Source organism: Chiloscyllium plagiosum, chromosome 16, assembly GCF_004010195.1.
Source record: "Chiloscyllium plagiosum isolate BGI_BamShark_2017 chromosome 16, ASM401019v2, whole genome shotgun sequence".
Lineage (NCBI taxonomy): Eukaryota > Metazoa > Chordata > Chondrichthyes > Orectolobiformes > Hemiscylliidae > Chiloscyllium > Chiloscyllium plagiosum.
Genome location: NC_057725.1, coordinates 24,178,720 through 24,199,851, shown reverse-complemented (window position 1 = coordinate 24,199,851; position 21,132 = coordinate 24,178,720). Strand labels below are relative to the sequence as shown.

The 21,132-nt window shown below is 39.7% G+C and overlaps 1 protein-coding gene across 1 annotated transcript in view; it reads right to left on the bottom strand.

The window, feature by feature from the left end:
- The window catches only part of rcn1 (reticulocalbin 1, EF-hand calcium binding domain), a 51,330-nt gene that overhangs the window by 7,982 nt on the left and 22,216 nt on the right, over positions 1–21,132 (bottom strand). The window contains exons 4-6 of the mRNA XM_043705575.1: positions 13,490–13,668; positions 6,358–6,418; positions 1,764–1,963 (exon numbers count right to left, since the gene is read on the bottom strand). Coding sequence (XP_043561510.1) covers positions 1,764–1,963; positions 6,358–6,418; positions 13,490–13,668 — 440 coding nt within the window. The remainder of the gene's footprint in view (positions 1–1,763; positions 1,964–6,357; positions 6,419–13,489; positions 13,669–21,132) is intronic.

Genomic DNA, 21,132 nt, shown 5'->3' with positions numbered 1-21,132 from the left:
CAACCCACCCAGACACATTCCCCTACATCTAACACTACAGGTAATTTAGCATAGCTAATTCACCTAATCTGCACGTTTTTGGACTGTGGGAGGAAATCCACGCAGACACGGGGAGAATGTGCAAACTCCACATAGACAGTTGCCTGAGGCGGGAATTGAACCCAGGTCTCTGGCGCTGTGAGGCAGCAGTGCTAACCACTGTGCCACTGTGCTGCCCACAAAGTGAAGAAGGTTATCTAAGAGTACAACAGGATCTTGATCAACTTGGCGATGAGTGGCTGATGGAGTTTAATTTAGATAAATGCAAAGTGTTGCTTTTTGTTAAGTCAAACAAAGGCAGGATTTGTACAGTTAATGGTGGGGCCTAGGGGGTGTTGTCTAACAGAGAGATCCAGGGATTTAGGTACATACTTCCTTGAAAGTGCATGACAGGTAGGCAGGATAGTGAAGATAGTGAGACCATTGAGTAAAGAAGTTGAGATGTCACGTTGCGGCCATACATGACTTTAGTGAGGCCATTTTTGGAGTACCAGGTACAGTTATGCTTGCCCTGTTATATGAAGGATATTATTAATACTTAAAAGGGTGAAGAAAATATTTACAAGGATTGTGCAGGGAATGGAGGGTTTGAGTCATAAGGACAGGCTGGATAGTCTGGGACTCTTTCCCTGGAGCATAGGAAGTTGAGGGACAACCTTACAGAGGTTTATAAAATCATGAGTAGCATAAATAAGGTGAACAGCAAAGGTCTTTCCCTAATGTGGGAGAATTGAAAACAAGGGAATATATTTTAGGTGAGAGGAGAAAGATTTAAAATGGACCTACTGGACAACATTTTCACACAGATTCATATATGGAATGAACTGCCAGAGGAAGTGCTAAATGCAGATACAGTTATAACATTTAAAAGACATCTGGACAGGTACATGAACACGAAGGATTTAAAGGGTTATGGTCCAAATGCAGGGACTACTTTAGTTTGAGAAATCTGGTCAGCATGGATGAGTTGAATCAAAGGGTCTGTTTCCATGCTGTATGACTTTATGACCCTATGACAAGAACATCAAATGGAACACATTCATAAGTCTTTGAGTTTGAAGGGCAGGTATATAAGGCAGATAGGACAGCATATTGGAAACCTGGCTTTGGAAACAGCAGCACTGAATACAAAAATAAAAGAAGAAAGTCATATTAAATTTTTACTACTCACTGACTCGGCCATGACAGGAGTTCAATTTGGGCATAAGTTTTTAGCAAGTGTGTAAACGCCTCGGACGGGGTTAGCAGAGTTGACCATCATGATACCAGGGATAATGGGCTTCAGTTGTGTGGGGAGACTGGAGAAACTGGGATTGGTCACTTTGAAACAGACAAGGTGAAGAAGGTAATTTGATTGAGGCTTTCAGAATAATGAGGGGTTTCGATGGAGAAAGTCTGGAGAAAAACTATTTCCACTGCAAGTGGGTTGGTAATCAAAATCATGCATAAAACTAAATGGCAAAAAAATTAGAGGGAAATTGAGAAGGTTGTGCATACACAGGAGTTTTGAAATGGGAGCTTTTAAAAAACAACTGGATATGTACTTGAAATAGGCTAATTTTCCAGAATAAGGGACAAAAGTTGGGTTGAGTGGTTAAATTGGGCAAATCTTTCAAAGAATTGGCACATGAGCAATAGACCAAATGGTGTCTTTCTGTATCATAAACTTCTATGATCCTAAGTGTAGAGCCACTGTAGACATGCAGGTATATATTTTTACTCACTCCGTTCTTGTCAGATTCGTAGACGAGATGTCTAGCTTCAGCCTGTGCGTGGTCATAATCCTCCGGGAGGATCCAATGTTTGATTTCAGACTTGTCCATCTTTCCATCCTTGTTTATGTCACGGAAATCAGAAAACTGCTCCCGCTCTGTTTTGACCCATTCAGGCTCAGGAACACCTTCTTCTTGTGCATACATATCAGCTGAAAGAGTAGGAAAACGAGTCTGAGTAGCCCCATGAATCCAGTGCCATCAAACTCAAAATATGCATGCAGGAGAGATCTTGTTCTTCCAGCACTCATGTCCCCATTGACGTACACTGGCTCATGGCCCAGTAATGCCTTAATTTTATAACTTTCATTCCTGTATTCAAGTTCCTCATGGCTTTGCCCCACTCCACCTCTGAAATCTCGTGCTTTCCTGTAACCATGCAAAATCTCTGCACACCTTCACTCTGGCCCATTTGTAGATATTTTCTAATTAACCTGTTCAGCGATGTTATTATACACATCTGGAACTGAACCCGGGACATTTGGCTTAGAGATAGGGACACTGATACTGTGCTACAAGAGTCTATTTTTCAACTTGCAAACACTCCCAACCTCATTTTTAAATACTATTAATCAACCTCCTGGAGCAGGTGAGACTTGAACGCAGATCTCTTGGTTCAGAGGTAGGGACATCATTATTCCACGAGAAACTCTAAGTTCCACTTTTAATCACTTCATGCTTAGTGGCCCTAATTGCTGCCTAGAGCCTTAACTTGGAGAGATTTAGGATGGAAATTCCACCTTTCACCAAGCTTTGGTCACCTATCCCAATACTTCCTTTGGTGAGTCGATGTGAAATGTTTTTTTGATAATACTCTTACGAAGTAGGAATAGGACTTGGCAATTATTGTGTATCCTCCCCTTCACAGTCATAGAATCATTTAAGCCACAGCAAAACCAATAGGGCAAAATCAGGAAGATGCTAGCAAGTAAGGTTGGTGTAATTTATATTTTGTAATTATCAGCAGCTACAAGATTATGCTCCAACAGCTGACTATGCCAATAGTTTTCCTAATAAAAAATAAAAGTACCCTGAAAACACTAGCTGTTAATTTCAGCCTTTGTTATTTCTTTGTGTGACAACATATCTTTCACCTGAGAATACTGCAATACTTTTGTTCTAAATATAATTGTTTTCTTTCTAAGAATGAATAATTCTGAATGGGTCAGTGTCTGACTAACCAGTACATAATTACTCATTGAGTTAGTGGTACGGTTTGGGAAGTCTGGTTCTATACCTTAGAAACAAGAGAAGGAAAAAAAAACCTTGGGAGAGATTTTACCTTCTAATTTGTTCCATTAATTAAAATCAAGCATTTTCACAATGTAAAAATAATTTAAGTTGATGTGCTCCATTAGATTGGTTCATTTTGCTGCATATGTTTAATATGTTCAGTATGTATGGGATGAAGGTAGTCTGCATACTCATAGAAAGAAAGCAGCCACCACTGTTCACATTTCAGCACCTGATGACAACTACGGAGCAATTACAGGTAGCTAATGGCCCTGAATGGAATTTAATTACTGTGAAATTAATTAATGTGAAATCACTGTCTATTCTAACTCATACTGAGGCTTGTTCACATATCACTCCTGTGCTCGCGAATTTGAATGACTCGCATTACAGCAATTCTTCAATTTTTAAAATCACCTCCTAATTTTCAAATCTCTCCATTACCTGGATCCTGCCTGTACTTGCAGCTTCCTGTCATCCTGGTACAGATTTCTGCACTTTTCAAATTTTGGTCTTTAAGTTATTTTCACTGATCCACCAATGGCTGCATTTTAAGCTGCTGAAAACCCTAACATCTGGAATTCACTCCCTAAACTTAACTTTCCTCCTTTAGGACACTACTTTCAAACTAATTCTTTGAAAATATTCTTTGTCACTTAACCCAACATCTCCCTATAGGGTTCAGTGTCTGAACTTGTTTGATAACACTCCTGTGAAGTGTCTTAGGATGCTTTCCTTTTTAAAGATGCTATATGTATGAGGGTTAGGTTTACTACATATGTATGTATGTGGTAAAATCAATGTTTTTAGGTATTCTTTGTTATTGAGAGGTAATCACAATTACTTAACAATTTACTACACAATGTGAAATTCACTTTATTCTTGGTGCCTTGTGTTAAACTGTTGCCGACCTCACGCAGCAAACCCAGTCAAGATAGCCAACAGAAGGCCTTTGAGGAATTCATGGGTCTAACTCAACCAAGAACAATGGGCAAATTTGTTTTTTAAAAATATTAGGATAGAAACAAGCACACAGTTATTAACAAGTTGCCCAACAAGGTCAGGAAAACAAGCAGTATATAATGAATTGCTAATCCAACAGAACCTTCAGTCTAATTCATCTGTGCCGACCAGACAACCCAAACTAACCTACTCCCATTTGCCAGCTTTTGGCCCATATCCTTCTAAACTCTTCCTATTCATATCCCATCCGATGCCTTTTAAATGTTGCAATTGTACCTGCCTCCACCACTTCCTCTGGCAGCTCATTCCATACATGTACCATCCTCAGATCCTTTGTAATTCTTTCCCCTCTTACCTTAGACCAATGCTGTCTAGTTTTGAGCTCCCCCACCCTAGGAAAAAGAATTTGGCTAGTCACCTCTCCTTGCCTCTCATTGTTTTATAAACCTCTATGAGGTCACCCCTCAGTCTCCAAGGGTCCAGAGAAAATAGCTCCAGCCTATTCAGCCTCTCCAAATGACTCAACATCCTTATAAATCTTTTCTGCACCCTCTAAAGTTTAACAACATCCTTCCTATAGCAGGACAACCAGAATTGTATGCAGTATTCTAAAAGTGGTCTCTTCATTATTTTTAAGAATTTGGGCTAGATTTGCTGATAGTGTTCAATTAAACTCACCATAAAATGTAAGGCTTATACTTAAAACAAGTACCTGTTAAAAACATGTCTATTGTTAATAAGTGGCAATTGTACATGAAGTCTCATTCTTTCAAGTTGCGATCCTCTGGTAAAAAAAGTCTAAAAATACCAAATGTAGTGTTTTACTTTCCTTTTTGACTTTTTTTTTGGAAATATATTTATTAGTCCTTTCTTACTTTAACTCTCTATCCCTTTTTCACTCTCTCTCTTAATCCAATCCTTTTTTTTAAATTTTGACCAGATTTCACTCTAATTTTTATCCTTATTTGCCCAGAGGACAGTTGCTGTGGGTATGGAGTCACGACCAGGTAAGACAACAGATTTCATTCTCAAAAGACTTTAATGAACCAGATGGTTTCTTACAACAATTGATGGTAATTATATGATTGCCATTATTCCAACTTCTTATTGAATTCAAATTTCACCATCTGGCACGGTTTGATTCAAATCCTTGAGTCCAGAATACAGGCCTGAGATTTTGGATTACAAAGTCCAGCAACATTATCACTATGTCACTGTGACCCCATAAGATTTGGCCATAAAGGTCTCAGTAAAGCTGAAATGGCTTCAGTGATATTCCAGGCTGCTCTAAGAACAGCATTTTACTTCAAATCTTCAATAGAGAACTAGTGTCAGCACAAATTGAAATATTCATCAGCCAAGTCAAAAGTCAAAATAATTCATTTTTCCTTTATTTATGTATATACAATATTAAAATGTAATTATCTTTCAATCAAAATTATTAGAGCATATTGTCCTGTTTCTGTCATTTTGCCACTTGAGGGACCTTGCTGGGCCCAAATTTACTGTCATGTTTCTTCCATGACAACAGGAACTATATTATAAAATGTGGAACACTAAAATAATGAAAGGCGCTACATAAATGCCAGATCTTTCTTTTGGCATTTGTATTTATGTTAGTTATTGAATGTAATGTCACACTGAATACACAACTCATCAGACACAGACTACTGTTCATTGAAAACCCTTCAAAATGTATTCAGTGAAATTTTTCAATGTGTTCAGAAATGAACATGGAGTTCTTGCTTGTGTTTCACTAAGCCACAACAAGCAAAACTAGTAAATCGGTCAGGTTGATTTCAATCATAGAGGGAAAGTGTAAATCTTAGTCATTTAATTGTAGTCTAAACCTTTATGATACTGCTGGAATTTACAGAATGATACAACATTGATGGAAGTCTTTTGGCTAATGAGCTTTTGTCAGCCCTTTGAAAAAGCCATGGAGTTATTTCTACACATTGTTCTTCCTTCTTAGTCCTGCAATGACTTTCCTTTCAATGAGGTTTATTCAATTCCCTGGTGAAATCTATTAAATTTGCTTCCAGCTCTCTTCCATGCAATACATTCAGATCACAACAAGCAATTTTAAAAAATCTCTAATCTCCCACAGTTTGTTTTGTCCAATGTCAGCTGCTGAAATTGTTGGTAAGGAAATGTAGAAGCACAGAAATTTCAATTTTTTAAAAAATCTGGAGTCTGCCATTCCTCCCATTACTGCAGAGGGCACTGCTGCTACATCGGGGAAAAGACACCCTCCAGTGTTTCATTTTGATTACAAGTGATTCTACGAAAATCATCAGAGTCTAATGATTGGGTTGTAGTAAGTGATTCAAAAGGCATCATTGCTTACCAATGTACTCATCCTCATCAACAAATCCATCTTCATTCTTATCAATATCTTCAAGTGTTTCCTAGTAATAAAAGCACTTTGTAAATACAGTTACTGATGATACATAGAAAAACTTGCATTCATAAGAACATACAAATTAGGAGATGTGGGCCACTCAGTCCCTCTAGCCTCCTCTGCCATCCCATAAAATCATGGCTTATCTGATACTCCATATTCCTGCCTACTCTCTATATCCTTTCATCTCCTTGCTAATCCATAAAAATATTCAGACACCATTTCCACTGCCTTTTGAGGAACAGATTTCCAAAGACTCATGATGCTCAGAAAGGAAAGTCTCCTTATATCAGTCTTAAAAAAGGTCGATCCTTTGTTTTGAAAGTGATGCTAAATTATAGCTTTTCCTACAACAGGAAACATTGTTCCCACAGCACACTACTGAGAGCTCTGAGGATGTCATGTGTTGCACATTTCATAATATCAGGTCATTGCAAAGCACTTTATTTTCAGTGGCCTCATCCCTCTTTACCTTTGTAACCTTGATTGTTGTATTCAGCTACTTAGGCACAAAACACTGGCATTTCCTCCCTAAATCTCTTTGCATTTCTGCCAGTATCCTCCCTTAAGGGGCATTCCTTAATATCTACCTGTTTGACCAATCTGCTGGCTTAATGTCTTCTTATATAGCTCAGTATCATATTTTGATAACCTACTACCAAAATGCATCTACAGATGTTTTGCTACATTAGTGGTAATATATAAATGCAAGCTGTTATTGCTGTTTCCAAACATCACATACATTGCAGTCTGATGACAAGTCAATGTATGTGATGCAGCAGCCAACCATAGACTCCTCTATGGTCACTGTTGTGATGGTCAAATCATTGTCTAATGCGACATAACTGGAATATTTTTAAAAAGATACATTTTGTCAAAGCTTTTTCTCATGCACTCATCAGGACAATTCACAAGAAATACCAATTCAAGGAGAAAACCAATATTTAACAATACATGAAAAGAGAGAGTGCTGATTGTTTGGCTAATGGATTCTGGTTATTAGAAGCACTGTCATGGAGAATGCACACCATTATTCACAGTTATAATACTCAATCTACAACTGAACAGGGCAGTTGCAGGGGGAGTTAAAATAATCGGAAGGAATAAGCAGGCTGAAAATATGAATGGTTTTGATGTAAACATTGAAATTTTCCACATTTGGGGAGACCTAAAGCAGGGATCACAAATAAAAGATAGTCACTAATTAATACAATAAAGAAATTCAGAGAGAATTCTTGTGGTTAGAGGCTTTTTAATGGAGGTGACAGGGGTCTTGATCATTAGCTAGAAAGCCTTTGCTCCCCTCACAGGTAATGCATTCCAGATTCCCACCAGCCTCTGTGAAAACATTGTTTCTCAAATCCCCTCTAAACCTATTGTCTTTCACCTTAAAATCCTCCCCCCTCCTCCTTTATTATTCCCCCTTCAACTAAGGGGAACAGCTGATACCTATCCATCCTGTCCATGCCCCTCGTAATCTTATATATCTCAATGAGCATTCGCCCTTTCACTCCCAGCCTTGTCTGTTCTAAACAAAACAACCCAAAAATATCCACTTAAAAACCAAAAGAACTGTGGCTGCTGTAAATCAGAAACAAAAACAGAAGTTGCTGGAAAAGTTCAGCAGATCTGGTAGCACCTGTGCAGAGAAAACAGTTCCAAGGAAGGGTCACTGGACCCGCAACATTAACTCTGATTTCTCTGCACAGATGCTGCCAGACCTGCTGAGCTTTTCCAGCAACTTTTGTTTTTGTTTTCAAACCCATCCAGCTTCTCTTCATAATTAAAGTCACTTAACCAAGGCATCATCCTGGTGAATACTTTCTGCATGCCCTTCAGTGCAATCACATCATTCCTATAATGAGACGACCAGAAATGAACACAGTATTCCAGCTATGGTCTAATCAATGATTTGTACACCTCCAACATAATCTCCCACGCGCCTAAAATTTATGTCATGACTGATAAAGACGTGTCCTGTGCCTTCATAAGTACCCTATTAACATACTCTAGCACCTTAAGGGATTTGAGGTCAAGTGCCCTCTGTTCCTCTAAGCTTCCTCATGTCGTGCCATTCATTGAGTATTTCCATGTCCTGTTATTTCTTCCAAAGTGTATCACCTCTCACTCTTCAAGGTTAAATTCCACCTGCAACTGATCTGCCCATATTGTGGCGAAGAATAGCAATTATCAATTTTGATTGATTAAAAATTAAATTTAATCTATCAGTACACCATCAAAAGTATTGTGTTGCAGCTACAGAATGTGAGAGCTTCTGGACTGACAGCGATCCAAGGCAAACTCTTCGGTATGCTCCGTTGAAGGCTTTGTGACAATTCAGAGAGGGGAAGAAACACCTGGTCATTTTGTTCCACTTAATTTAAAGACCTTAAAAGAAGTAGTGAGTGAGATAATTGATGCATCAGCTTTAATTTTTAAAAATCTTTAGATTTGAAGGTATTGAATGTAACTTCTTTATATGTTAAGCCAATCGGTAAAGATGAGGCAAATGGGATATAATGTGGAAAAATGTGAAATTGTCCATTTTAGCAGGAAAAACAAAAAAGCATATTATCTAAATGGCGAAAGATTGCACAGCTCTGACTTGCAGAGAGGTCTGGATGTCCTCATGCATGAATTACAAAAAAAATGCAAATACGGCAAGTAATTCGGAAAGCTATTAGAATGCAATCCTTTGCTGTTGGGGAAATTGAATGCAAATGTATGGAGGTTATTTTCAGTTGTATATGATACTGGTGACACTGCATTGGAGTACTGGAGACCTGTGACCAGTGGAGTACCACAAGGATTGGTGTTGGGTCCATGGCTTTTCATCATTTATATAAATGATTTGGATATGTACATAGGAGGTATAGTTAGTAAGTTTTCAGACTGACACTAAAAGTGGAGGTGTAGTGAACAGCGAAGAAGGTTACCTCAGACTACAATGGAATCTTGATCAGATGGTTTAATGGGCTGAGAAGTGGCAGATGGAGTTTAATTCAGATAAATGCTAGGTGCTTAATTTTGGGAAAGCAATCTTAGCAGAACTTATACACTTAGGTCCTAAAGAGTGTAGCTGAACAAAAAGACCTTGGAGTGCAGGTTCATAGCACCTTGAAAGTGGAGTCGCAGGTAGGTAGGATAGTGAAGAAGGCGTTTGGTATGCTTTCCTTTATTGGTGAGAGTATTGAGTCCAGGAGTTGGGAGGTCACATTGCGGCTGTACAGGACATTGGTTCAGTCATTTTTGGAATATTGCGTGCAATTCTGGTCTCCTTCCTATTGGAAGGATGTTGTGAAACTTGAAAGGGTTCACAAAAGATTTACAAGGATGTTGCCAGGGTTGGAGGATTTGAGCTATAGGGAGAGGTTGAATAGGCTGGAGCTGTTATCCCTGAAGTGTCGAAGGCTGAGGAATGACCTCACAGAGATTTATAAACTCATGAGGGGCATGGATAGGATAAAGAGACAAGGTCTTTTCCCTGGGGTGGGGGAATTCAGAACTAGAGGGCATACGTTTAGGGTGAGAGGAGAAAGACATGAAAGGGATCTAAGAAGCAACTTTTTCACGGATAGGGTGGTGCATGTATGGAATGAGCTGCCAGAGGAAGTGATGGAGGCTAGTACAATTGCAACATTTAAAATGCATGGGTATATGAATAGGAAGGGTTTAGAGGGGTATGGACCAAGTGCTGGCAAATGGTACTAGATTAGGTTGGGATATCTGGTCGGCATGGACAAGTTGTACCGAAGGATTTGTTTCCGTGCTGTACGTCTCTATGATTCTACTGTGTGCTGCATTGGTCATCTCAATTAAGGAAAGATGTAAATCATTGGAAGCAATTTAGAGAAGATTTACCAGACTAATAGCCAGAAGAGCACATTGTTTTATAAGGAAATGTTGAAGAGGGTAGGTTTATATCTGCTAGAGTTTAGAAATGTAAAAACGTGACTTGATTGAAACATATAAAGATCCTAATGATTAATACTTCTATCCTAAATAAGGGCATTACGTGTGGATGAAATCTGACCTGGCTAGAGTAACTAGGGATTTTTATCTAAAGGATAGATCATTGAGAAGCAGTGTTAGACACTTATGAGAATATTTCAGAATAATCAGAATTGGTATATTCCTATAATAATGAAAAATTCTTAGGAAAGGACCCACCACCTGAGACGAAACTAGAGATGTTAGGGTAAATATCAAACTTGAAGATTAAGAGTATAATTATGCAAAAATGAATGGCCTGTTGTAGCCAAATCAGTGTTTTATAAACCATATTACTGTGGTTCTATACAGTGTTGCATGAACTCAGGACATTACAAACTGCAGTACAGCCAATGAAGTAGTTTTAAAATGTATTGTAGGAAATGCTGCAGCCAATCTGTGCACAGCAAGTTTCCACAATCAACAGCCAACATAAAAAGGAGAAAGTGAGGTCTGCAGATGCTGGAGATCAGAGATGGAAATGTGTTGCTGGAAAAGCGCAGCAGGTCAGGCAGCATCTAGGGAACAGGAGAATCGACGTTTCGGGCATTAGCCCTTCTCAGGAATGCCCGAAACGTCGATTCTCCTGTTCCCTAGATGCTGCCTGATCTGCTGCGCTTTTCCAGCAACACATTTCCATCTCTGATCTCCAGCATCTGCAGACCTCACTTTCTCCTCAAAGATTTCAACCTACTGCAAATCCTCTTACAAGGATGCCTTCCTTGAAGAAGCTCTCTTTCTCCCCCAGCCAACATAAAAAGTCAGAGCAGGAGTAGCCAATTTAGTTATTCAAGCCTGTTCCACCATTTGAAACAAAATCATGGTTGATTTCATCTTCATCTCTCTCCTGCTCACTTTCCACATCCCATCAACCCATTACTAAGTAAAAATCTATCGCTCTCCTACTTAAATTTACTCAATGTTTACCCCCTGCACTCATGGGTAATCAATTCCACAGATTCATGATTCTTTGAGAGAAGCAACTTCTCATCTCTGTTGTAAATTTGAAACTCTTTATTCCTAAAACGATGACCTCTCATTTTAGATTGTCCCACATGAGGAAACATCTTTTCTACATGTACTTTGTCAATCTAAATTACGTCCTCTCTCATTCTTCTAAGCTCCAGAGAGCAAAAGCCTAATTTGTTCACTCTCTCTTCATAAAACAAACTCCTCATTTCTGGAATCAACCTAGTGAACCTTCTTGACTGTCTCCAATGCAACTGCCTTCCTCCTCAAATAAGGGCACCAAATGCTAAAATTCCATTTGCCTTTCTATTGCCTGCATAATAGTCTTCTGCAATTCATGTGTCAGGACACTCAGATCTTTCAGCACTGAAGCATTCTGAGGTTTCTCTCCATTTAGATAATGTTTCCTTTATATTCCTCTGACCAAATAGATAACCTCACACTTATCAATGTTAAACTTTGTCTGCCAAGTTTTGGCCCATTCATCCAACCATATCAATTTGTAAAATTCTTATTTATTCATTGCAACTTCCCAGCCTATTTTTGTATCAAATGTGGCGACTGTAATGTGTTAACAACAAGATAACCTTGTCTTATGATGTTGGCTGAGTGAAAGTTTAAGTTAAAAGCTGACAAACTCTGAAAGGTTACATGCGAAAGGGATGACTGTGCCTGTCTTATGCAGGAGAAAGATGATTAACAGTACAGTTAATGATTGGATCAGAATTATACACAAATGTTGTCCCCGCCAGGGACATTATAGAATGGTGGAGAAAGACATTTAATGCATTCAGAATTCTGTACTTGGATTATTTCTATTGAATTTCATAGATTAAGCCTCTAATTCAGATTGACCGTATCTGAAGACCAAATCAAGCACCACCCTCTAGACCTTGCTTTGCCATATCTGGCTACATACTTCCATTTAGACCAACAACAAATACACGTTAGTTAAACTAAATGCACAATTGTTCTCATTTATCGGTTTAAGAATTACTAGCTATAATAAAAAAAAATCTTTCATTTACCATATAAGCAATTGAAAAACAAGGAGGTGTCATTACCTTACCATTGTTAAGTAGCAAGAATGTCTTCAGCAACAAGATCTAATTGTTCCAATCAAGCAGCATGGATTAATCAATGTAACTATTAAATAAAGTGTAGCAGTTGGGAAATGATCCATTAACTGTTGTAGTAGAAGACCTTTCTACTGAACTGGGATCATGTAGAAGAAAAAAAGAGTGGTTTATATACACTTAGCAAATAAATTCTGAGCAGAACATTTATAGCACAATTAAAGGTTCCATCTGGTGGTCAAAATTGGAGAAGATGGGACACATACCTACTCAAGGTTAATAGTATAAGAATAGCTTTTAGGTAAAAGGACGCTGTCGATGAGGTTTGTGTGGGAAGAATAGGAGGCAGGCAAAGTCTACTGCCACCTAATGCAAGTGGCTGATTTATAAGCAGGGTCAATACCATCACAAGTTCTTGTTTAAGGTTCCTGTTTGCTTAGTCTGGGCTTTGTTGCTGTATTTTCAGTGTTTCTTTTATTTTTATGGGAACACATGTTTGGTTCTTTTGAGAATGGTATAATTAATAAGGGTATATGTGGTGCCTAGTTCCTGTCAAGTGACGTGGGGGCAACTTAGCACCACCCTGAATGTCCCAAAATGGAAAACCTTCCACCAACAGTAGCCCTCATGGTACAATCAGCACTGAGATGTGGGTGTTAGTTTTTGTGGTTGGGAAGGGAAGGCTTTGGAGGTTGGTGAGGAGGATCAGAAGGAAATAAGTTCTGAACAAGAATTCATGCTGCAGTCTGAATTCATTGTTAGCACCTTCCAAATGAGATGAGACCAATAGCCAAATTAAGCAATTTAATGCTTTAAAATTCTTGAAAAATAAAGCATTTGAGTTGATATTCTGCACTCCAAAGGTCACAGAAAATGAGATATCGAAAATGTCTTTGCTGGTTATTTAAAAAAGAGCATTTGCCTATTTCACCTTTTAATTCAAAGGTCTGATACAGTCACAATGGTCAAATGACCTTCCTCTTTGCTGCAATTGTCCAATTCTATACACACATTCAACAGCACAAAGGAAACTTCTTACTTACATATATAACAATTTCTTTCATGTGCTCAAACTCCTCTGGGTGAAGAAAGGCTGTGAACTCCTCTCTGGTGGCCACCATGTCTCCATCAATATCTGCAGCCTTGAATCTCCGCTCATCTCGAGGAAGCACCTTCTTAAAGCTGAGCTGATCTGCTGCATCTAGAAACTCTTCAGGATTGTCTATGATCCACAAAAGGCCAGGTTCTAAGTTAGTGAGTTGCTGCAATCTAGACCAACTGCATTTGGCACACTGCATTTAACAACCATCGAGATTTCAATAAAAGTGAAAGTCCATTGACAATTCAAATACCATTACGCTGCATCTCAGTGCTATATAAAGTAGATGAAGAACCACCTATACATCAAATATTTCAGCAATCCCTTAGTTAAGTTCAACTCTTAATTTTATTGAAAACAAATCATTGTTCTGAAGTAAGGTCACTGGACCTGAAACGTTAACTTTGATTTCTCTCCACAGATGCTGCTAGATATGCTGAGCTTTTTAAGCAATGTTTTTGTTAGATCTGATCTGTTGGTTGTGGGACCACTTAGGTAAAAACAATGACTGCAGATGCTGGAAACCAGATTCTAGATTAGAGTAGTGCTGGAAAAGCACAGCAGTTCAGACAGCATCCAAGGAGCAGGAAAATCAACGCTTTGGGCAAAAGCCCTTCATCAGGACTACAGGCAGAGTGCATGAAGGGTGGAGAGATAAATGAGAGGAGGATGGGGGTGGGGAGCGTCGGGTGGTGAGAGAGCGGCGGTGAAGGAGGCCCAGGACCTCCATGTCCTCGGCTGAGTGGGAGTGTGGGACCACTTAGCTCTGTTTATCACTTGCTGCTTAAGCTGTTTGGCATGTACGCAGTCCTGTTTTGTAGCTTCACAAGGTCGTTACCTCATTTTTAGATATGCCTGGTGCTGCTGCTGGCATGCCCTTCGGCATTCTCCATTGAACCATTGCTGATCCCTGGTTTGATGTTAATTGTTGAGCGGGGATATGCCATGGGCCATGAGATGCAGATTGTGCTGGATTACAGTTTTGCTGCTGTTGATGGCCCACAGTTGGTTCCAGATTTCCCATCTTGAGTTGCTAAATCTGTTTGAGGTCTGTTCTATTTAGAACAGTGACAGTGGCACACAATAGTATGGAGGGTATTCTCAATATGAAGACGGGACCACATCTTCACAAGGTGTGCGCATGTGTCACTCTTATCGATACTGTCATGGACATATGTATCTGCCACTCGGAAATTGGTAAGGTTGAGATCAAGTATATTTTTCCCTCTTGTTGGTTCCCTTACCACGTGTTGCAGTCCCAGTCTATCATATATGACCTTTAGGACCTGACCATCTCAATCAGTAGTGCTGCTGCCGAGCCATTGAAATCCCTCACTCAGAGTACATATTGCACCTATGCTACCCTCAGTACTTCTTCCATATGTTGCTCAACGTGAAGCAATACTGATTAATCAGCTGAAGGAGGACGATATGTGGTCATTTCCTTGCCCATGTTTAATGTCAAACAATGAGACTTCATGGGGTTCAGAGTAAATGCTGAGGACTCCTAGGGCAACTCTCTGGGTGATATCGAAGCTGCTAATGATAGTGTCTGGGAGATTATCTGAAAAGCATGATTGCATAAGAATATTATGTCTGGCTGTTGCTTTACTAGTCTGTGAGATAACTCTCCTAATTTTGGCACTAGCCCCCAAATGTTAGTAAGAAAGAATGCAGAGTCAGCAAATACGTTTCTGCCATCTTTCTCGATGCCTAGGTTGATGCCGGATGGTCCGTCCGGTTTCATTTCTTTGTTGAGACTTTTTAAGCAATTGATACAAGAGTGGCAATTTCAGAAGGCAGTTGAGAGTCAAACACATTGCTGTGTTTCCGGAGTCACATGTAGGCCTGACCAGGTGAGGATTGTAGACTTCCTTCCTTGAAGGACATTAGTGAGCCAGATGACATTTGACAATGGTTTCATGGTCGTAAGAATATTCTTAATTCCAGATTTTCTTCGCCAAAATATGTGTCTTCTAACAGTACTATTTTGTAACACTTTGGTGCTGTGGATCAAAGCATATTCTCAAAGATCCATCCTTCAGCATGATGTATATTATTTGACCAGTCTGTGCGCTCCTGTATTCTTTTATCATGGTTCCATCTTGCTCCATCTTGTCTAGCTCGATCTGCAATTTATCTCTTGGGTGGATACTGAACTTATGGGGTGGATCACTGGCATGGCTTGTGTTCTTCATCAATTGCAGTATTGCACCTCTCTTTAAATTGGGTAAAAACAAGGACTGCAGTATTGCACCTCCCTTTAAATTGCCAATTTTCCTCAAGACATTTTGGATATTTCAATCTTAAGTCACGAATTGAACTGATAGAGAAAGGTTTTGAACTTGATTAGTTGTTTTATTTCTGACAGATTCCATGGATTGTATTTACTGTCGGGTCACAACATATTGTTAAACCTATAATTGCTGTCTAACAGTGTCTATGAGGTGGAACATAGTAACTTCCAGGAGAATTGATGGTACTTGCAATCCAGCACTATTGACCCTGCATGTTGAATTGTACACTGCAAGTTTTACATTCATTGGTTTTGACATGGCTTTCATATCCATGTATATTCACAGGTTTCTTTTTAATTCACAGGGACAGGATAATGTTAAGCCCCTGTATTAATCTCAGCCAATAACAATCCCAGTGTTCTGATAACAAATGGTGGCATGGTCGCTCGGTTATTATTGCTGCTGCCTCACTGCTGGGAACCCAGGTTCAATTTCACCCTCAGGCAACTATCTGTGTGGATTTCCTCTGGGTGCTCCGGTTTCTTCCTACAGTCTAAAGACATGCAGGTTTGCTGGATTGGCTATGCTAAATTGCCCATAGTGTCCAAGGAGGCGTAGGCTACGTGGGTTAACCATGGAAAGTGCAGGGCTATGGGGATAGCGGGTTGGGTCTAGGTGGAATGCTCTTCAGAGGACTGGTGTGGACTTGATGGGCTGAATGGCCTGCTTCCACTTGTGGCACTTCTATCATTTAAATTTTTGAAAACACATCAGATGGTGTGATAACATTGACGTTTTCCACGAGACTAACAATGAGAAACATGAGTTTTGCTTCTTTGTCTCACAGTATTCTGTCAGATTCTGGTTGTTCCACCATCAATGGGACATCAGTTGGTTTATATTGTAGCTTGAAGATATTCCTCAAGCATGGTTTATTGGGTCAGTGAATTGCTCTTTTTAGCTGCATCAGCCTTTGCTTGTTTGTGCTGCTTCTGCTAATGGCCTTCTCTATCACATACCTTACAAAACTGGTTGAAAGCTGGGCTTTCCTTGAAGACTGTATCTTAAGACCATAAGACCATAAGACATAGAAGCGGAAATAAGGCCATTCGGCCCATCGAGTCCACTCCGCCATTCAATCATGGCTGATGGACATTTCAACTCCACTTACCCGCATTCTCCCCGTAGCCCTTAATTCCTTGTGACATCAAGAATTTATCAATTTCTGCCTTGAAGACATTTAGCGTCCCAGCCTCCACTGCACTCTGTGGCAATGAATTCCACAGGCCCACCACTCTCTGGCTGAAGAAATGTCTCCGTCCTGAGGTGTGGGGCCGAAAACTGGACACAGTACTCCAAATGGTGCCTAACCAGAGCTTTATAAAGTCTCAGTGGTACAACAGTGCTTTTATATTCCGACCCTCTTGAGATAATTGACAACATTGCATTCGCTTTCTTAATCACGGATTCAACCTGCATGTTTACCTTTAGAGAATCCTCAACTAGCACTCCCAGATCCCTCTGTACTTTGGCTTTACGAATTTTCTCACCGTTTAGAAAGTAGTCCATGCTTGTATTCTTTTTTCCAAAGTGCAAGACCTCGCATTTGCTCACATTGAATTCCATCAGCCATTTCCTGGACCACTCTTCCAAACTCTTTAGATCCTTCTGCAGCCTCCCCACTTCCTCAGTACTACCTGCCTGTCCACCTAACTTTGCATCATTGGCAAACTTCGCTAGAATGCCCCTAGTCCCTTCATCCAGATCATTAATATAATACAGCTGCGGCCCCAACACTGAACCCTGCAGGACACCGCTTGTCACCGGCTGCCATTCCGAAAAAGAACCTTTTATCCCAACTCTCTGCCTTCTGTCAGACAGCCAATCTTCCACATGTCTTGTGATGCCTGGGTTTGCTAATGATTATGTCGAGTGTCTTGTTTGTATTCAGCGTCTGGAATCCTAAGAGGCTCACTTCAATCTTATATCCATCCCTCCACAGTTCTTCCGTTTGTCTAGAAAAATATTCTGGAAAGTTTCCATGGCAAGTTGGGTATAATCACCATCTCAACTATTCTGTTAAATAGCTCCCCATCTGAAAAATCACTCAATGAGCATTTTCTCTGTATCTGTTCATGAACTGATCTACAGATTTGGTAGGTTTCAGTCTAAGTAACATGAAATCTAATCTATGAACGCACATGTTTAATCTGACTCTGAACTGGTCTCCTGATGTGGTCATATTTAATGTCATCAATGGCATTTAATATCATGGCAGTTCTGTTTCACATTCCCTCACTTTTTGTGTTATAAAAACTTCTGGATGAACACAAAGTGAACTAATTATGTATTAAGCAGTGTAATAATTGCACAGCATATTCCAAACAATATATAGGTCTTCCCAAAGTGCTTTAAAAACAAAACTCGAGAGACATGGAAAACAAGCTACAACTCGCAATTATCCCTTTCATATTATTCCACAAAATCTAAATTACACCCCTCCTCCACTGACACATCAAATTGTCTCCACCAAAAGTCAGACCTACTTCCCGCCACATTTTTTGCATTTCAGATTAATAAAAGCACTTTATTTTAAAGCAAGAAAATAATTTGTAGTTTCAGAGACTGAAAGAAATGTTGATGTTACTGGTCAAATGCTCTAAGATGCAGAGAAATATGCTAAAACTAGTCAGTATTCAGTTGCAGCACTGCTGATGAAGTGCTTTAACCCATCAAATGACCTAATTTTGTGCATTTTCAATTTTTGTTTTATAAAGACACAGGGGGTTGTAGTTAGTAATCTGCAAAAAAAAAGCAGAAAAAAATTTATCAATCTTGACATTCAGGGATAATGGATTTTTACTGCCCCTTGTTAGTGAATAGAAATGCATGAATGGAGTGATAGAATTTGAATAGAAGGCAGGAATGATTTGAAGTTACGCTCATTGCTTTTCTTAGCATCAAAACAATTCCCTCTAGTGAAATTTCTCTAAAGAATGTCAGGAATAGTGTTGGGTATCATCATCTTAGTTTCAGGCTGACTGAGGCCAACAACAATTGACTTGCTGTGACCTTAACCTCTAGACCAAGGAAGGGCAAGTCTTTTGGGTGTCAAAAGATAAAATGGGGTTAACTGGCATTAATAACAGGACTGTTGTTTGCAAATTGGACACAGCTTTCTGGTGACAGGTTTGATTCCTCCACACTAGAATTATTTAAGATGTTCCACTTGATTTGTACTTATGATACCACTTGTTCAAAACCAGACAGAGATCAACTATTATCTCAGGGACTGTGAACTATGGAGATAAAATTAAAGCAAGGAAGCATTGGATGGGTTATTTAAGCAGTGTCAGGTTAATATTAATTCAGCTTGAAACCTTATATAAAGTGACTGTTTATATTTTTAAATTGACCAACACTTAAAGGACACGGAAAATCCCCCAAAAAAACTTCAAATTTTAACAACAACAAAATACAAGTATGATGGGCAATAAAGAACATAAATGGCCATTCAGCCTACTAAATTAAACTTGATCATCCAACTAACGTAACTTAGTTTACAGATATATTTGGGACTTCGTTAAAACGTTTTTCATCCCTGTTCTAAGCTTTATTCTGTTTTGAGGCAACGTTCCAGCTGAATCATCTTTTAAAAATAATTCTCAGGATTTGGGCAACACTGGCAAGGCTGGCACTAATTTCTCAATCCCTAATTGATGATGGTGATGGGCCTTCTTCATGAACCATTGAAGTTTTTGTGTTGAAAATGCTTTAGATGGGGGGGCCACTTTGATTTTGACCAAATGACAATGAAGGAATGGAGATATACAAACACGTCAGGATGGTGTGTGACTCATAAGAGAAGTTCGAACATGTTCCCATCCTGCCCTTAAGGGTTTGTTCAGATAATAGAGGTTAAATGTTCCTGAACATTTTGTAGGTGATACTGTTATGACCAGACCCCTGATGAAGTCCCTCAATTTATTCCAGTTGCAAACAGAATATCCTAGTTCACCCATCAGCTCAGTTGGTCACAACTAGATTGTTTTAAAAGTTGATCCTTTCTCATGTGGATATTTTACTCTGAGATTCAAGTTTTTAAAAGAGCTAATTTAGCCAAGTTTTTTAAAAACAAGAATGACCATCAGTTATAAAATGAGATTAACATGCATATTGTTCACACAGATTAGGGAGAAGAGGTGAAACCAAAAGGTAAAAGTTAAATAAAATCTATAGATCAGTTTTTGAATTGTTAATGAAGAATGGCTAATTGAACACTGTGGCTGTTGCAGTGAAGTTACCACTTGCATTGATATTGGTAATTGAACAGTCTGTTCATTGACCCTCAACATCATGATGTGACGATGCCAGTGTTGGACTGGATGGACAAAGTCAAAGAATAAACCTATTGGACTATAACCAGGTGTCACGTGATTTTTGACTTCAACATCATTAACCATACTGTTAACCATTTCCCAAAGGCTGTTCCCCTGATAACCATATCAGACTGTTCACAACTCTTTACATGTTATGGTCAGCTCATTGAGATCCAGTCAGACAAAGGTGCAAATTTCATGTCCAAAATACTCCAGGGAGTCATGGGTAAACTGGGCCAGATTCAGCAGAATTCTTCAGCATATCGCCCACAGTCACAGGTTGCATTAGAATGAAATCGTCAGACCCAAAACAAAAATGATCAGATGTACCCCATGACAAGGAAAAAGGACTCAATTTTCCTCTGTTCATCAGCAGGGCCTCATCCATAGAGTCCACCAGTTTTGAGCTTAAAAATGTGTTGCTGGAAAAGCGCAGCAGGTCAGGCAGCATCAAAGGAACAGGAGAATCGACGTTTCGGGCATAAACCCTTCTTCAGGAATGAGGAGGATGTTCCGGAAAGACCATTCCCTCCGTGACTCCCTCGTCAGATCCATATCCCCCACCAACCCAATCTCCACTCCCGGCACCTTCCCCTTCAACCGCAAGAAATGCAAAACTTGCGCCCACACCTCCCCCCAAGGCCCCAAGTGATCCTTCCATATCTGTCAGAAATTCACCTGCACCTCCACATATATCATTTACTGCATCCGCTGCACCCGATGTGGTCTCCTATACATTGAGGAGACAGGCCGCCTACTTGCGGAACATTTCAGAGAACACCTCTGGGACACCCGCACCAACCAACCCAACCGCCTCGTGGCTGAACACTTTAACTCCCCCTCCCACTCTGCCAAGGACATGCAGGTCCTTGGCCTCCTCCATCGCCAGACCACGGCAACACGACGCCTGGAGGAAAAGCGCCTCATCTTCCGCCTAGGAACCCTCCAACCACAAGGGATGAATGCAGATT